Source organism: Haliotis rubra, unplaced genomic scaffold (genome assembly GCF_003918875.1).
Source record: "Haliotis rubra isolate DU_JTF1 unplaced genomic scaffold, ASM391887v1 Scf130, whole genome shotgun sequence".
Classification (NCBI taxonomy): Eukaryota; Metazoa; Mollusca; class Gastropoda; order Lepetellida; family Haliotidae; genus Haliotis; species Haliotis rubra.
Genome location: NW_025765226.1, coordinates 513,300 through 532,332, shown reverse-complemented (window position 1 = coordinate 532,332; position 19,033 = coordinate 513,300). Strand labels below are relative to the sequence as shown.

Here is a 19,033-nt window from a genome sequence, read left to right as displayed (position 1 = left end):
ATGGCATAAAAGTTAATCATTTGTTCATACCAAATCGTCTCTATAATTTCAGATATTACCATGAAGAACAGGAAACGTTGGCAAAAACTCAGCTATCGATATGTTTGGTCCTAAAGACTGCATACTGTCAAGGTTATGCATTGCTTGACCAGTCTAATTGTAATGGCAGTATGGCACTTCACTTGGTTGACAATCTTTTCTGTGCTGTCGAGTATTCAGTAATACTTTTTAGTTTGTTCGTTGTTAATGCCACCACACTCAGCAACATTCCAGCTATTTGGCTGCGGTCCGTAAATAATAGAGTCTGGGCCAGACAATTCAGTGATCAACAGCATGAGCATCGATTTAAGCAATTGGGATACGATGACATGTGTCAACCAAGTCATCGAGCCTGACTACCTGATCCTGTTAGTTGCCTCTTACAAGCATAGGTTGCTGAAGACTGATTCTAACCTGGATCTTCACGAGTAATTTAGTATTAGTAGTGGTTGTACCGCCATATAGCTGGAATCTTGCTGAGTGAAGAGTTAAACAACAAATAAATAGAACAAATAGTTGTAGTTGGAGTAGTTGTACTAGTGAGTGAATGAGTATGGTCTTACGCCGCCTTTAGTAATATTCCAACAATATCAGAGCGGGGGACACCAGAAATGGGGTTCACACGTTGTACCCATGTGGGGAGTTGAGTTGTACTAGTAGTAACAGTAGTATACTACACATATCCAGATACTAGTATCTACTCAGATGTTATTTATTGTTCCCAAACAATAGTTATCATTTTCAACTCTCTTAGGAGTACGCAACACAAGCCGCCTTGGGGCGCTGGAAGGTTTTAACATCCATCCCTTACAAAGCAGGAACCTGAAGTAAGTTTCTTGGCCTGGGTGACGCTACAAATTTTGATGCTCCAAGTCAAAACTGAAGTTATTCAAAAGAGGGAATTCACTGGGATAAACCACATGTACCAAGTGGCAGAAGCAAACCAAGACCATCTGCATAACAAGCTAACACACAACCCAGAAGGCCATGCATCAGCCCCCCATACCCATAACAGGAACAGCAAATGTGCTGTCCACAAACAAAGCATAGGCTGTATTAAAAAAGTGATAAAAGGCACCACTTCAAGGCTTACATACCTACACAAAGGTTCACTGTATTGAAGTATTGAGGTGGTAACAAGTATTCTCCATGGACTGCAGCAGAGGCACATATTTCCAAGAAGAAGGTGTAGTGCTTCTAAGAATAACTGTCAGTTTCCCAGAAATGAAACCGAAAGTTGTGCATTTCTTAGATAAGGAGTTTGATTGATTCACAGCTCATGTCATATACAGGCTTATGCTGAGTATGGTAGTGTAGAACATGCCCCGGATTGGAGCTGCAATAAGTTCCGGTATTTCTCAAAATCATGTCAATGCTTCAAAGAAATATCATCATAATCATAACGACAATCAATGGTGTCAGTCTGACCATTCAGCAGTGAAAAGCCATGACCCCTAGTTTTCCTGGAAACAGGACAGTGTACGTTGAACACTTTGACAGGATGTTTTACAGTCTGTCATAGCAAGGATTTGACAGTAGGATCCACTATGGCTGGCAACGTAAGTATATCATTACACTTGTCTTAAGTTTAGTTTCAGGTGAATGGTCATCAAATCCTAGTTTGTGTTTCACATTTTGTTTTTATATTTTTAGTAAAGCAGCTGTGAATTGAATTTTACTTTTCGATGTTTCAGTAGACTCATTATATGCAATAAAGGGGCAAGTTCATGGTGACAGGGGAGGATTAAGTGTGTTCATGTTCACATTAACAGGTTTAGTATGGTTTTATAGCCTACTTCATGTTGTTGGTGACAGGGGCTAGGTCATGTTGTTGGTCATAGGGGCTAGGTCATGTTGTTGGTGACAGGGGCTAGGTTATGTTGTTGGTGACAGGGGCTAGGTCATGTTGTTGGTCATAGGGGCTAGGTCATGTTGATGGTGATGTGGGCTTGATCGTGTTGTTGGTGATGTGGGCTAGGTCATGTTGTTAATGATAGGGGCTAGGTCATGTTGATGGTGATGTGGGCTAGGTCATGTTGGTGATAGTGGCTAGGTTATGTTGTTGGTGATGTGGGCTAGATCATGTTGCTGGTGATGTGGGCTTGGCCATGTTGGTGGTGATAGGGGCTAGGTCATGTTCTTGGTGATACGGGCTAGGGTCATGTTGTTGGTGATAGGGGCTAGGTCATGTTGATGGTGATACGGGCTAGGTCAGGTTGATGGTGATAGGGGGTAGGTCACATTGATGGTGATAGGGGCTAGGTCATGTTGTTTGTGATAGAGGTTAGGTCATGTTGATGGTGATAGGGGCTAGGTCATGTTGTTTGTGATAGGTCTAGGTCATGTCACTGGTGACAGAGGCTAGGTCACGTTATTGGTGATAGAGGTTAGGTCATGTTGTTGGTGATTGAGGGTCTAGATCATGTTGACGGTAATAGGGGCTAGGTGACGTTGTTGGTGATAGGGTCTAGGGTCATGTTGTTGGTGATAGGGTCTAGGTCATGTTGACGGTGATAGGGTTTAGGTCATGTTGGTGGTGATAGGGGCTAGGTCATGTTGTTGGTGATAGGGTCTAGGTCAAGTTGATGATGATAGGGGCTAGGTCATGTTGATGGTGACAGGCTAGGTCATGTTGTTGGTGATAGAGGCAAGATCATGTTCATGGTGACAGAGGCTAGGTCATGTTCATGGTGATAGGGGCTAGGTCATGTTGATGGTGACAGGGGCTAGGTCATGTTGATGGTAATAGGGGCTTGGTGACGTTCATGGTGATAGGGGCTAGGTCACGATAATGATGATAGTGGCTAGGTCATTTTGTTTGTTATAGGGCTAGGTCATGTTGTTGGTGATAGGGGCTAGGTCATGTTGTTGGTGACAGAGGCTAGGACATGTTGATGGTGATAGGGGCTAGGTCATATTGTTGGTGATAGAGACTAGGTCATGTTGATGGTAATAGGGGCTAGGTCATGTTGTTGGTGTTAGGGGCTAGGTCAAGTTGATGGTGACAGAGGCTAGGTCATGTTGTTGGTGATAGGGGCTAGGTCATGTTGATGGTGACAGGGGCTAGGTCATGTTGATGGTAATAGGGGCTTGGTGACGTTCATGGTGATAGGGGCTAGGTCACGATAATGATGATAGTGGCTAGGTCATGTTGTTTGTTATAGGGCTAGGTCATGTTGTTGGTGATAGGGGCTAGGTCATGTTGTTGGTGACAGGGGCTAGGTCATGTTGTTGGTGATAGGGGCTAGGTCATGTTGTTGGTGACAGGGACTAGGTCATGTTGTTGGTGATAGGGGACATTACAGAGGTTGGGGAGGACCTGAATGTAGCCAGGTGGGGGATATGGGAACTGTGTTCACGACAGGCCACTTCGGAGATCAAGTCAACTGAAGGTCCTGCCATGTGGTACAGGTGATCAGGTGTAAGACATGATTAGTTGGTGATAACACTCATAGCAATAGGGTACAGAGGCCAGGGGACTTAAGGGTGGATATGTCTTATATTCCACGGGAGATAGTCACTAATATCCCACGCTGTGCACTCACTAGGAGCAAGAGTAGATTCAACATACCGAGATAAGTCGCACTGCAGTCTTTAGCTATCAATAATTCAATATTGCATTTCTAGCGGTTAGTCGACACAGTGTCACACTACGTACAGGCTGGGATCTGCTGGTAGCTGGGAGATGGGAATCATTTGTTGAGGGCTGTCATGAGGGGCACGATGGGAAATTTACTATTGGGGATCTAGGAAGTAAGAATCTTTAGTTCTCTGAAATTAAACAAATGGTAAAGCTTAATGGTAATATTAACTAATTTCTTAACATTTATATCATCTGCCCACTCATATGAAAACACAGCCCGCATGACCTGACCTGAAAAACTGACCACCCAGAGCAACAAAAAGCTTGAAAGGATTCATTCCCTACTAGAATGACCGTCATTTTGACTGAATTGTCTCAGCATTGATCATGTGGTTGTTTGGGGGCAAAGGAAAACCCATGATCCTCTATGGCAAGATTGATTGTGGAGACTTTAAATCCTTCAGTCATGTCTTGCTGGACTTCTTCTATGAGTGTACCCAGCAGGTGATTTGAGGACTGTAATGGGTTTGGACATCACCATTCATTCTGTTTGGTTGGAGTCATCTTTAGAACGGATCTGAGTTAAGCGCTTTCTATGATGCATCCATAACTATTGTAGTGTAGTCGAAACCTGCATCATCAACCACTCTTCCTGCATGTACGTGATGGCATCCAGAAGGCTATGAACAAATCCCACCTGATCCAGACAAACTGCTACAGGAGTGTCTGATGGTATGGTATCAAAGGACAGTTGAAGAGTGGAATAGTATAACCCACACAAGCCACGAATTGATATTGGTGCCATACAGTTTCTACTAACTGGCCTAGACTTGATCAGTTATTCTCTAGGCCTTGGGAGCATATGGTGAACATGAGAAGGAATCATAGGAGTGAGTGTGATAGCGTGAAATCACAGAGAGCCTGTACCATATCTGCCAAGGGTAACTGAGATCCAAATCCCCTGGAATCACCACATGGGATATTCTTGATGATCATCTTCATCAGAACCTGCCTGTATGGTAGAGAGAGCCTATGGACAGGAATCAAGTTAATGGAGTGTGTCTGTATACGACCCCTGAGGTCGTGTCCTCATCAAGGTGTGGCTAAGATTCAGGTACACTGTCTGCAGGAGGAGTCTGCGACAAAAACACAAGGAATCCACCCGGTTTGGATTCTCAACTGGGAACCCTAACAGTAAATCCTTTGGGAGGTTGACATCTCTGTTGTCAATGATAACCAATGTCATATGGAGCCTTGTTGAGTCCATGTAGTGACTGGCAGGTGCCCTCAGTGATGTAGATCCCATACAACACAGTGTGGTCACCAGGCCTGGAGGGACCTTGAGCTGCAACTGAATAGCATGTACAGTCTCTGCAGCCACCAAGTGTGGTGAGGTGAGGTGAGGTGAGGTGAGGTGAGGTGAAATTCGGTTTAACGTCGTGCTTGAGAATATTTCGCTCATATGACGACGTGCATGCGTGTGTATGTGTATGTGCGGCTGCTTGTTCTAGCCCAGACTTAAGCTGGTTTTATAGTGCTAGCCCACTGAGATACCATGCCGCAGTGAAGCATGAATACCCCACTCAGACACATTATACTGACTCCAAGCCGACCAGTCCTTGTTGGGCCCATTAATGCCGAGAGCCAGGCAGGGACCAACAAGTACCATATTTTAACATCTTTTGGTATGATGCGGTCAGGGATCGAACCCGCAACCTTCCGCTCTCCAGCGGACGCTCTAACCACTACACCACGGAGGCGGTTGCCACCAAGTGTCAGCCGAGTGGGATAAGGATAGGCATTTCAACACTGAAGGGCAGATGTTGTATCCTGACAATTGGGTACTCCATGTGATGGGTAAGCATCCCCTACTGGGGGCTCTGGCTGGTCTTAGGCAAGGATCTATCCAGTACACTGTCTGGGAACGTTCAGCTCAGCCAGGAACAGTCCCATGTTGCCTCAGAAATATTCCAACTACATGGTGTCAGTCTGTAAATAATTGAGCCTGGACCAGACGATCAAGTGATCAACATCATGAGCATTGATCAACACAATTGGGATATGATGACATGCATCAACCAAGTAAGGTGATTTCATGACTCAGGGTGTGAGAGGGAAAACTTGAAAAAAATGGATAGGTATATTAGTTTCTATCTATCCTTTTACCAAATATTTTAAGTTGAAAGAAAAAACTAAATATATTGACAATAAAAATGCTTTCTTAAACCAGCATTTGGTGTCACCTGGACTAATATTTCCTTTATTTTACACAATTATGTCAAAAACTTTCCAGCTGTTTGGGCTGAAGGTATTGCAAGGAAAGACAATAGATCACAGACAGGATAGGCTGCTTGTTGCTGGGATATCACAAGGTATTCTTTCCCACATTGCGTCTTATGACAAAATATGTAATAGAGTATTGTAAGGTGTTTGTAAACATTGTGGTGTGGAATACTAAAGGAAGGCCTAACTTACCACATTCATAGATATGTATTTACTGGTAGAATAAGGCAAAAATCATTGTTATTCTAATTTCAGAGTTACCATGCATCAGTAATTTCATTTAAAACCAGTGAAACCTCCCCTGCAGTGTTGAAGCTGAACATAACATGGGGGGACAACACCCATATTGTTGTGGCTGTCACCAACCAGAACAACTACCTGGAACGTATCCTGCTTCTGGAGAAATGCGAGTTCTACAACTTCCTGTGGTCGGGGTTCTCCAAGTCTCAGCTGAACAGTGTGCTGGTGTGGGGCCTTAAGGACAACCCAGCTACTGGCGCCGGCGCCAACCCACTGCTCGCATCTTACACTGTGGGGACTTCCAGGAAAGTTTCAGTTCCACAGTCTGGTGAACCAGAGGGTATGTCCAAACATGTTACATATTCAAGGTAGACATTGTAATTTTTTAGGCCAAACAGTTATTCCCATAAAACCCATTTCAACAAGGCCCAGGGTGCCTTCATATAACATATCAACAAGGCCCAGGGTGCCTCCATATAACACCACATCAACAAGGGACAGGGTGCCTCCATATAACACCACATCAACAAGGGACAGGGTGCCTCCATATAACACCATATCAACAAGTCCCAGGGTGCCTCCATATAACACCATATCAAAAAGTCTCAGGGTGCCTCCATATAACACCATATCAACAAGTCCCAGGGTGTCTCCATATAACACCATATCAACAAGTCCCAGGGTGTCTCCATATAACACCATATCAACAAGTCCCAGGGTGTCTCCATATAACACCATATCAACAAGTCCCAGGGTGTCTCCATATAACACCATATCAACAAGTCCCAGGGTGTCTCCATATAACACCATATCAACAAGCCTCCATATAACACCATATCAACAAGTCCAGGGTGCCTCCATATAACACCATATCAACAAGGGCCAGTGTGCCTCCATATAACACCATATCAACAAGTCCCAGGGTGTCTCCATATAACACCATATCAACAAGTCTCAGGGTGCCTCCATATAACACCATATCAACAAGTCTCAGGGTGCCTCCATATATCACCATATCAACAAGGGCCAGTGTGCCTCCATATAACACCATATCAACAAGTCCCAGGGTGCCTCCATATAACACCATATCAACAAGTCTCAGGGTGTTTCCATATAACATGATATCAACAAGTCTCAGGGTGCCTCCATATAACACCACATCAACAAGGGACAGGTGTGCCTCCATATAACACCATATCAACAAGTCCCAGGGTGCCTCCATATAACACCATATCAACAAGTCTCAGGGTGCCTCCATATAACATGATATCAACAAGTCTCAGGGTGCCTCCATATAACACCACATCAACAAGGGACAGGGTGCCTCCATATAACACCATATCAACAAGTCTCAGGGTGCCTCCATATAACACCATATCAACAAGGGACAGGGTGCCTCCATATAACACCACAACAACAAGTTTCAGGGTGCCTCCATATAACACCATATCAACAAGTCTCAGGGTGCCTCCATATAACACCATATCAACAAGTCCCAGGGTGCCTCCATATAACCCTTTTTTTAGGGTGCCTCCATATAACACATCAACAAGTCTCAGGGGGCCTCCATATAACACCATATCTATATGATCCAGGGCTCCTCAATATATCATCATATCAACTTGGTCCAGGGCTCCAATATTAATAACTTAACTGATTAAGTACACACAGAGCAAGTGGAGAATCAAGAACACTGAAGTACAAGACACCCAAATAAATAACAGATATTGTTGCACCACTAAGCCTTCATCAAACAGATTTGATCTTGATATATATTTTATAGAATCTCCCAGCATCCTTGTAATTATTTTGAGAGAATTACATGCAGCTAGGACGTCTTGAAAAAAGATGTTTGAGTCTGCCAGTCCGAGCTTCACCCTTAGCAACATCTTTTCTAGAACATCTTCTCCTGGGCCATTCAAGTGTAATTATGTAAACTATTGCATGCTGAGTTTAGTTGATCGAAGAGAACAGTACCAGATTCCAGCTGGACACTAAGCAAAAGTTTTCAAAGCCAGGAAATATCTTAATTTAGAATCACAATATTGTTCCAAATGAGAAGTCAGACATTCTTGCTGCGAGTGAGGTGACAGTTGCTTTGTTTCTGATTCATCTGTGACAGAGAGGATACATGACCTTGACCTTGCCGGCGAGTATCTCTTCTGGTCAAGTCATCGCATGACCGACTTGATGAAAACACAGGTATGTTCCTACACCTATATAAACCACATGACCAACTTGATGAAAACACAGGTATGTTCCTACACCTATATAAACCACATGACCGACTTGATGAAAACACAGGTATGTTCCTACACCTATATAAACCACATGACCGACTTGATGAAAACACAGGTATGTTCCTACACCTATATAAACCACAACCACATGACCGACTTGATGAAAACACAGGTATGTTCCTACACCTATATAAACCACATGACCGACTTGATGAAAACACAGGTATGTTCCTACACCTATATAAACCACATGACCGACTTGATGAAAACACAGGTATGTTCCTACACCTATATAAACCACATGACCGACTTGATGAAAACACAGGTATGTTCCTACACCTATATAAACCACATGACCCGACTTGATGAAAACACAGGTATGTTCCTACACCTATATAAACCACATGACCGACTTGATGAAAACACAGGTATGTTCCTACACCTATTGATGACTTGATGAAAACACAGGTATGTTCCTACACCTATATAAACCACATGACCGACTTGATGAAAACACAGGTATGTTCCTACACCTATATAAACCACATGACCGACTTGATGAAAACACAGGTATGTTCCTACACCTATATAAACCACTTGACCGACTTGATGAAAACACAGGTATGTTCCTACACCTATATAAACCACATGACCGACTTGATGAAAACACAGGTATGTTCCTACACCTATATAAACCACATGACCGACTTGATGAAAACACAGGTATGTTCCTACACCTATATAAACCACATGACCGACTTGATGAAAACACAGGTATGTTCCTACACCTATATAAACCACATGACCGACTTGATGAAAACACAGGTATGTTCCTACACCTATATAAACCACATGACCGACTTGATGAAAACACAGGTATGTTCCTACACCTATATAAAACCACATACTTGATGAAAACACAGGTATGTTCCTACACCTATATAAACCACATGACCGACTTGATGAAAACACAGGTATGTTCCTACACCTATATAAACCACATGACCGACTTGATGAAAACACAGGTATGTTCCTACACCTATATAAACCACTTGACCGACTTGATGAAAACACAGGTATGTTCCTACACCTATATAAACCACATGACCGACTTGATGAAAACACAGGTATGTTCCTACACCTATATAAACCACATGACCGACTTGATGAAAACACAGGTACCCTCCTACAAACTGATATAAACCATATGAAACAGGATCACTGATTTACATGTTGGTTGGTTGGTGTTTAATGCAGCATGCAGCAATATTCCAGCTATATGTCCACGGTCTGTAAATAATAGAGTCTGGACCAGACAACCCAGTGATCAACATCATAAGTATCAATCTATGCATATGGGAATACGAGGACATGTGTCAACCAGGTCAGCGAGTCTGACCACCCGATCCCATTAGTAACCTCTTACAACAAGCATGGGTTGCTGAAGGCCCATTCTAACACTGATCTTCACGAGTAATTACGTATCAGTAGTATTGTTATTAGTAGTAGTTGTAGTAGTGCCATAAAGCTGGAATATTGCTGAGAGAAGAGTTAAACAAAATAAAAAACAAGTAGTTGTAGTTGCAGTAGTTGTACTAGTAGTAACAGTAGTAGTAGTTGTAGAAGTATCAGCGAGTCTGTCAACCTGTGATCCCTTCAGTATTAACATGCTTTAATTATTTGACTTTACTGGATTTGGAGAACAGATAAGAACAGAATGTACCATTTTCAGTTTTTATTTAACAGAATTTCCACTTGATCTACATGCTTGGTATGCAGAACATGCTTCTGTTGTCTGAGTGCTGAATATGCCAGTTTTATACATAGGATACAGATCTGGGCCCCGTTTAACAAAGCTATCAGAGCGCTACGACTGTCCTACCTCCTATACTGTAACATAGACTTACGACAGTCGTAGCGCAACGATAGCTTTGTGAAATGGGGCCCTGCACTATGGGCAAGAAGACCATGGGGAATCCAGAACTAGAAAATCAAACCCAAGGAAAATTGAAATTAAAAAAATAAAAATCTGTTACATTTATTGGCAAAATTTCAGGATCACCTTGAGATGGAGGTGGAGCACGAGCCACCATTGACCTACAGCCTTAGACCTACAGGACCATCTTACAGTGAGGCAGGTCTGTGTGTTGTGTACTGTGAAAGAAGTCAGAAGGAGTTTGTTGTGATGTCGTCCACCCCGATCAGCACCGGCATCCCACTCCTGCCCGTCTGTCAGTCCAGGAACAACTACAGGGTCAAGGTCATTGGGTTAACAAACAATAAAGGTCACACATTCAGACAGCCATCTCGAATCTGTGAACAAAACACACCCTGTGGAAGCTCAAGCATCATTGACATCAAGACCTGTAAGTAATTTCAGCTGTTTTCTTGTCTCCATGCGTGAATAAATATTCTAGACGGTATCACACTAATGAAGCCTAAAGACAAAACCACTGTTTGTTTGACAGTAATTACCATGAGTCTAAGGAACACTTCATTTTATCATGAAAATATGTGACAAATGGTAATAACTGACAGCAACATTTTGGTTCAGTCCCAGGAAGAGGTCCATGAACACACACTGTGTCTAACATTTGAACACTAGCCCTCCCTTAAGTTCTGGATGTACATCAGTAACACATGTAAATCATTAAGGTATTATGCAACTTAAGTTGGTATACCAGTGAGGGATGTCAAGAATTGGCGTCACATGATGTAGTACATGCTGCAACCACAAAGCTGTCCCATCACCCCGATCCCTATCACCATTTAAGACCAATGTCAAAATAGACCAAGAACATATTTCATCCACACTACCCCACCACCCTGTGTCTATGACATAATATTTCCAAATGTCTGGACAGAAATTCAAGAGTGACTTATCATCATGTTCTCAACAGGTATGTCCAAAGACGATCTTGCAAAACTCCTGGAGAAGGCAGAAAGATACTGTCGGGACAACGCCCTAATTCCCAGGAAATATCCCATCACACAGATGTATCGGAATAAACCAGCATCCTACTTTGATAACATCATGTCCAACAGAAACGGAGTAATGGAGAAATACCTGAAGGACAACAATGGCGACCCATATTCTGCTATCAACCACAAGATCAGTGGCCTCTTCTTCAGTGGATCGTTCGACACAAGGGAAACAAATCCTCCACAACGGCCACCAAACTTCTCATTCTTTGGCGGAAGTCGACTTTTCCTCCCAGCAGAGGTACTGTTTTCATCAGACACCAGGATGTACTTTGCAGACTTCTTTTGTCACAAAACAGTACATTATGTCACAGCAGTTGTCACTATGAGGGGATCAGAGGAAGACAGATTCTGTGAAGGAAGACTCATTGAGCTGGACTTGAAGGACAACCCGTTTTTTACAGTCACAGAAAACATCTCGTATAGAAGAAACGAGACATCAGTCTTCCCTAATTCTGTAAGTAGTGATGAACGTCATCCAGCATCACAGGACCTCTCTTCTTCAGAAACACCAGTGGCCAGTCCAGCCTCTTCTTCAGAAACACCAGTGGCCAGTCCAGATTCTCCTTCATATACCATCCAAAAAGACGTCGAGAAGACATTCATGATGACGTCTGTCAACAGCTTCCACACAGAGTTTCTGTTCACTGAAGATGTCGACATCAAGGGCCTGACAAACAAATATGGGGAGAACAAAGTTTACCGAAGAGTAGTTCAAACTCGAGGCAAGGGACATAGTTTTCAAGATGGTATTCCAAAGAAAGCTTACTGTGGAATTTGCAACCTTGAAGACTGTTAATAGAAAATGTCAGTGTTGCGTTTTCTGTCTCTTGTTTAATGCTACATTTTACAATATTCCAACGGACAAAAGAAATATGGAAACAAACAATGACAGTTTGTAAAGTAGTCTGTCTCACAGTCCCTGAACGACATTTTTCCCCTACTTCCTAGCCCAGCAATGCTAAAGCCCTAAAAGAAGCAAGTCTAGATTTCTTCAGGTTCTGAATCTCTCTCTGGGGCTCTCTTCAATGTAAATGGGTTTATTTGTTAAAATCAAAATTATACATATTTAGAGACTAAGCGTTAGCCTATGGGTATAGATGTGAGGTTTTACTAACTCATAAACATTACTTTCATGTAAGCCAATAGTTTGCAAAGCTTTATATTTAGATAGTATTGAGGGTCTGCCCAACCGTTTTAGCAACAATCATGTGTAAGCCTGGGCTTTTTTTATATAATGTCAGCTCACTTCCTATTCACGTGACCATTCTGCGGAATGTCACATGCTGAAGGTTGAGCTCAGATGTGATGTTGCCGGCTTACAACTGGAAACAGGGACCCTGATGCTTCAGGGACTTACATTTGCTGGAAGCAGTGAACAAGAAAGTCCCATTCTGCATCCACATCAACCGTAAAACACTGGATGAATCCAACATCAGACTTTGAGGGAAGATTCAACTGTCTCACTTTCTGTCAACCGTCAATGTGTGTTTGTGCTTGTATTTACAAAGCTATTCTGTGATATCAATACAACATGAACATAGTTTTGTTTTGTTTTAGTGATTGTGTGGCTTGTATATTTACATGTCAATGTCTTATTATTGTATCATAATGTATAGGTACATGGTGTGATGTGAATTGACGAATTTGTGAGCATGTACATATATAATGGTTACTGAGTTATCTTGATCTCATCCAAGATATATCTGTTACTGAGTTAACTTGATCTCATCCGAGATATATCGCTTACTGAGTTAACTTGATCTCATCCAAGATATATTGCTTACTGAGTTAACTTGATCTCATCCAAGATATATTGCTTACTGAGTTAACTTGATCTCATCCGAGATATATTGCTTACTGAGTTAACTTGATCTCATCCGAAATATATCGCTTACTGAGTTAACTTGATCTCATCCGAGATATATTGCTTACTGAGTTAACTTGATCTCATCCAAGATATATTGCTTACTGAGTCAACTTGATCTCATCCAAGATATATTACTTACTGAGTTAACTTGATCTCATCCAAGATATATTGCTTACTGAGTTAACTTGATCTCATCCAAGATATATTGCTTACTGAGTTAACTTGATCTCATCCAAATATTGCTTATAGTCAACTTGATCTCATCCAAGCTTACTGAGTTAACTTGATCTCATCCAAGATAGCTTACTGAGTTAACTTGATCTCATCCAAGATATATTGCTTACTGAGTTAACTTGATCTCATCCAAGATATATAACTACTGAGTTACTCCAAGATAACTACTGATCTCATCCAGATATATAGTTGCTTACTGCTTACTGAGTTAACTTGATCTCATCCAAGATAATCAAGATATGGTTACTGGGTTAACTTGATCTCATCCAAGATATATAAACTTACTGAGTCAACTTGATCTCATCCAAGATATATCTGCTTACTGAGTTAACTTGATCTCATCCAAGATATATCTGTTACTGAGTTAACTTGATCTCATCCAAGATATATAAGCTTACTGAGTCAACTTGATCTCATCCAAGATATATCTCATCCAAGCTTACTGAGTTAACTTGATCTCATCCAAGATATATCTGTTACTGAGTTAACTTGATCTCATCCAAGATATATAAACTTACTGAGTTAACTTGATCTCATCCAAGATATATCTGTTACTGAGTTAACTTGATCTCATCCAAGATATAAGACTTACTGAGTTATCTCATCCAAGATATATCTGCTTACTGAGTTAACTTGATCTCATCCAAGATATATTGCTTACTGAGATAACTTGATCTCACCCAAGATATAATGCTTACTGAGTTAACTTGATCTCATCCAAGATATATCGCTTACTGAGTTAACTTGATCTCATCCGAGATATATCGCTTACTGAGTCAACTTGATCTCATCCAAGATATATAAACTTACTGAGTTAACTTGATCTCATCCAAGATATATATTGCTTACTGAGTTAACTTGATCTCATCCAAGATATATCGCTTACTGAGTTAACTTGATCTCACCCAAGATATATTGCTTACTGAGTTAACTTGATCACATCCGAGATATATCGCTTACTGAGTTTACTTGATCTCACCCAAGATATATCGCTTACTGAGTTAACTTGATCTCATCCAAGATATATCGCTTACTGAGTTAACTTGATCTCATCCAAGATATATTGCTTACTGAGTTAACTTGATCTCACCCAAGATATATTGCTTACTGAGTTAACTTGATCACATCCAAGATATATCTGTTACTGAGTTTACTTGATCTCATCCAAGATATAATGCTTACTGAGTTAACTTGATCTCATCCAAGATATATCGCTTACTGAGTTAACTTGATCTCATCCAAGATATATCGCTTACTGAGTTAACTTGATCTCATCCGAGATATATCGCTTACTGAGTTTACTTGATCTCACCCAAGATATATCACTTACTGAGTTAACTTGATCTCATCCAAGATATATCGCTTACTGAGTTAACTTGATCTCATCCAAGATATATCGCTTACTGAGTTAACTTGATCTCACCCAAGATATATTGCTTACTGAGTCAACTTGATCACATCCAAGATATATCTGTTACTGAGTTTACTTGATCTCATCCAAGATATATCTGTTACTGAGTTAACCTGATCTCACCCAAGATATATTGCTTACTGAGTTAACTTGATCTCATCCAAGATATATCGCTTACTGAGTCAACTTGATCTCATCCAAGATATATCGCTTACTGAGTTAACCTGATCTCACCCAAGATATATTGCTTACTGAGTTAACTTGATCTCATCCAGGATATATCGCTTACTGAGTCAACTTGATCTCATCCAAGATATAATGGTTACTGAGTTAACTTGATCTCATCCAAGATATATCTGTTACTGAGTTATCTTGATCTCATCCAAGATATATCGCTTACTGAGTTAACTTGATCTCATCCAAGATATATCGCTTACTGAGTTAACTTGATCTCATCCAAGATATATTGCTTACTGAGTTAACTTGATCTCACCCAAGATATATTGCTTACTGAGTTAACTTGATCTCATCCAAGATATATTGCTTACTGAGTTAACTTGATCTCATCCAAGATATATCGCTTACTGAGTTAACTTGATCTCATCCAAGATATATCTGTTACTGAGTTAACTTGATCTCATCCAAGATATATCGCTTACTGAGTTAACTTGATCTTATCCAAGATATATCGCTTACTGAGTTAACTTGATCTCATCCGAGATATATTGCTTACTGAGTTAACTTGATCTTATCCAAGATATATCGCTTACTGAGTTAACTTGATCTCATCCAAGATATATCGCTTACTGAGTTAACTTGATCTCATCCAAGATATATCGCTTACTGAGTTAACTTGATCTCACCCAAGATATATTGCTTACTGAGTTAACTTGATCTTATCCAAGATATATCGCTTACTGAGTTAACTTGATCTTATCCAAGATATATCGCTTACTGAGTTAACTTGATCTCATCCGAGATATATTGCTTACTGAGTTAACTTGATCTCATCCAAGATATATCTGTTACTGAGTAAACTTGATCTCATCCAAGATATATCACTTACTGAGTTAACTTGATCTCATCCAAGATATATTGCTTACTGAGTTAACTTGATCTCATCCAAGATATATCGCTTACTGAGTTAACTTGATCTCACCCAAGATAAAGTCAAAGCCATTAAAAATGCAATTACTAATTAATGCAATATTTCTGGTAAAGATTTTTGTCAACTTTTCCCCTGAAGGCACATACAAGCCACGTGTGCTGGGTCCCTTCTTGTGGAATTCTGGGTTTGAATCAAAGATAGGTTCTCGGTAATGAACTTTATTGCTCAAAACGCAACATTTGGCTGTATCCACAAGTTTCAGCAGTCACATGTCACACATTTTGCACGTGCATTCCTGTACTCTGGCCCCTTAAAGACGGCTCAAAAATGAAAATCACTTGTGAAAAAATGCCAGGCCTAACGCAAGACAACAGGAACCAGGCTATTGGAATGCTGAATCAGGGTGCTTCCCAAGTGGTGGTCGCCCGACACTTTCATGTTCATCCATCCACTAACGCTCATCTCAGACACCGTTTCAACACCACAGGAACAGTTGCCGATCGACACCGACCTGGTGAGCCACCTGTGACAACAGCTGCTCAAGACCGTCACATCCGACTTCAGCACCCGAACAACAGGTTCCAGACAGCTGTTGATACAGCAAGGGGAACAGTTGGGACATGGCAACGTCGTATTAGCCCACAAACAGTCCAAAGACGCCTGGCTACTTTTGGTATACGCTGTCGACCTTGGTAAGGTCGACGACACCTTTACTGTACCTTTACTACACCTTTATCTTACCTTTACTGCATCATCATCGACTTGCAAGACAGCGATGGGCAGCAAATCAGGGGTACCTGGATAACACTACATGGCGTGATGTCATCTTCTCGGATGAATCCCGATTCAACCTCAGTTTTCCTGATGGACGTCACTGCATTTACCGACATCGAGGTGAACGTTTTGCTTTAACTGCGTTCAGGAAAGGGATCGTTTTGGGGGTGGTGGCGTCAACATCAACTTTCGGTCACAGTTGGTGGTGGTTCAAGGCAACCTAAACTCTCAATGTTATGTCTTTCGTCCAGCGTTACTCCCTTTGCTGGCTCGACATGGCGTCTGTGGACAGCTGGTCTTTCAGCATGACAACGCCAGTCCCCACACTGCAAGGTTAATGAGAGACTTTCTGCAAAATCAGCATCTGCGTGCTATGGATTGGCCTGCTATGTCTCCAGACATGAACCCGATTGAACACCTGTGGGATGAACTTAGACGACGGGTTCAAACTCAACTCGTGCCGCCACGAACTGTTGCAGAGTTGACACAGGCACTTCAACATCATTGGCAAGCAATCCCACACCGTGTCTTGAGACGTTTGTGTCAGTCCATGCCTTGGGGGCTTCAGGCATGTGTCAGGGCTCAGGGTAGACATACCCGATATTGAATCTCGCTGACCCCTGCTGTGTTCTGTGACTATCAGACGTTCCTGATTTGTGCCTTTGTAATGGATTCTTCCATGACATTATCCATAAATGTTTGTTAAATTGATTTTTCCTTGTTATATGCATCTGTGATACAATTTGTAACAGATATAAATTATCTTAGTTCTAATCGTATGACATCACTTCCGTATGACATCACTTCCGGTTCTATGACATCACTTCCGGCCCTAAGACGTCATTTCCGGTTACAGTGTGATTAGTAATAGATGAACTTACTAAGATACTGATAAAATGTCAAGATAATATAATATCCAACTCTGATGTCGACAACCAATAGTTAGAAGCGTTAGAAGCTTCTGTCCTTAATGTGCTCGGTCAGGAGATTCCAATGTATAATAAGGTTTCTACCGTGATTTCTTTGGCCGTGTGTAATGTTTCTCCTCCCGGGATCCATCTCTCTCCGAGCAGTCTGGTCACCAGTTCCATGTATCCGACTTCCACTCTGATCCAATCTTGTCCCTCCTTAAGATCAATTAAGGAGGAGGAGATAGTGTTTTTAGATATCTCTGAGTCAACATTAGTGTTGCATGAAATAAACAAGTGGCGACGATTGCGTCTATAACGTCAAAGTACGCTGAATATACCTGAATTCCTATGTCCTAGAGGACAATGAGCAGAAAACTGGTTTTGGCGGCCAACTCCGGCACAGTTCGACACGTCATCAGTTTATATCCCTCCAAGAAGGTAATAGATTTAAAGTCTATCGCATGTAATTCAGAGACTCTGGAGGCCGTAGCAAAGCTAGGAGGAATGCCATCTTAAATGATAGAAACTTGAGAGAGGCATCTTGCACTGGCTCATATGGACACTTCTGGAGAGATTGAAGCACTAAGGATAAGTCCAACTTAGGAAATATCGCAGGACACAATATATCCCTAATCTGGAAAGATCTAATAATCTTGTGGGGGTAAGAATCTGATCCAACTGAGAGGCCCTGAATGTCCATAACTGAGGCATTAGCCGAACGATATCCTTCAGTCGTGTTGTGCTTCAAGTGCTTATGCTCTCTTAAATACATAAGAAACTCTGCTATGACTGGAATGGTGATAGGGGAGTCCAAAATTCCTCGCTCTCGTCTCCACTGGAAAAGTACCCCACTTAGCGTCATACAAGGCAGCAGTGGAAGGTCTGATGGACTCTGATATAGCTTTGGTGGCTCCCACTGTGAATCCCTGTTCTTTAAGAGAACTGGAGATAGCCTCCATGCGTGTAAGGCAAGTTGTCTGAGGTTCTTGTGAAATCTGTCGGAATTGGGTTGACTGATCAGATTGTGCAACGGTGGGAGACGTAGAGGTTTGTCTGTCAGCAGCTGCAGTATATACGGATACCATGGTCTGGCTGGCCACCCTGGTGCAACTAGGTATACTACACAATTGTTGAATCTTTTGTAGAACATCCCGGATGAGCTTGAATGGCGGTAACGCATAGGCTATGAGATCGGGAACCGGACTTACAAATATTTGAAGACGATTGTTCCTGGATGTCGCAAACAGATCTATCCCTGGTGTCTCCCAAGTCTGCGCTATGAGTTTGAACGCTTCCCAATTTAGCGTCCATTCCATGGCAATTACTCTGTTCTGACGGGATAGAGAGTCCGCTAGTAA

The 19,033-nt window shown here is 41.7% G+C and overlaps 1 protein-coding gene and 1 long non-coding RNA gene across 3 annotated transcripts; both read left to right on the top strand.

Moving 5' to 3' along the window:
- Positions 1-711: 711 nt before the first annotated feature.
- On the top strand, positions 712-13,068 carry LOC124267266. 2 transcript variants are annotated; one of them, XM_046702176.1, is made up of 5 exons: positions 712-1,598; positions 6,161-6,485; positions 8,262-8,347; positions 10,442-10,751; positions 11,286-13,068. In XM_046702176.1, exons 1-5 carry the CDS (start codon positions 1,587-1,589, stop codon positions 12,164-12,166), a joined length of 1,614 nt encoding a protein of 537 aa, XP_046558132.1. In that variant the 5' UTR covers positions 712-1,586; the 3' UTR covers positions 12,167-13,068. The 2 variants fall into 2 exon arrangements, with proteins under 2 accessions (XP_046558132.1, XP_046558133.1); XM_046702177.1 differs by having other exon boundaries at positions 713-1,598; positions 8,268-8,347.
- Positions 2,522-3,381, top strand: LOC124267269. Its single transcript, XR_006895992.1, has 3 exons — positions 2,522-2,769; positions 2,873-3,132; positions 3,210-3,381. It is a non-coding gene; the product is annotated as an uncharacterized LOC124267269 (long non-coding RNA).
- Positions 13,069-19,033: the final 5,965 nt, after the last annotated feature.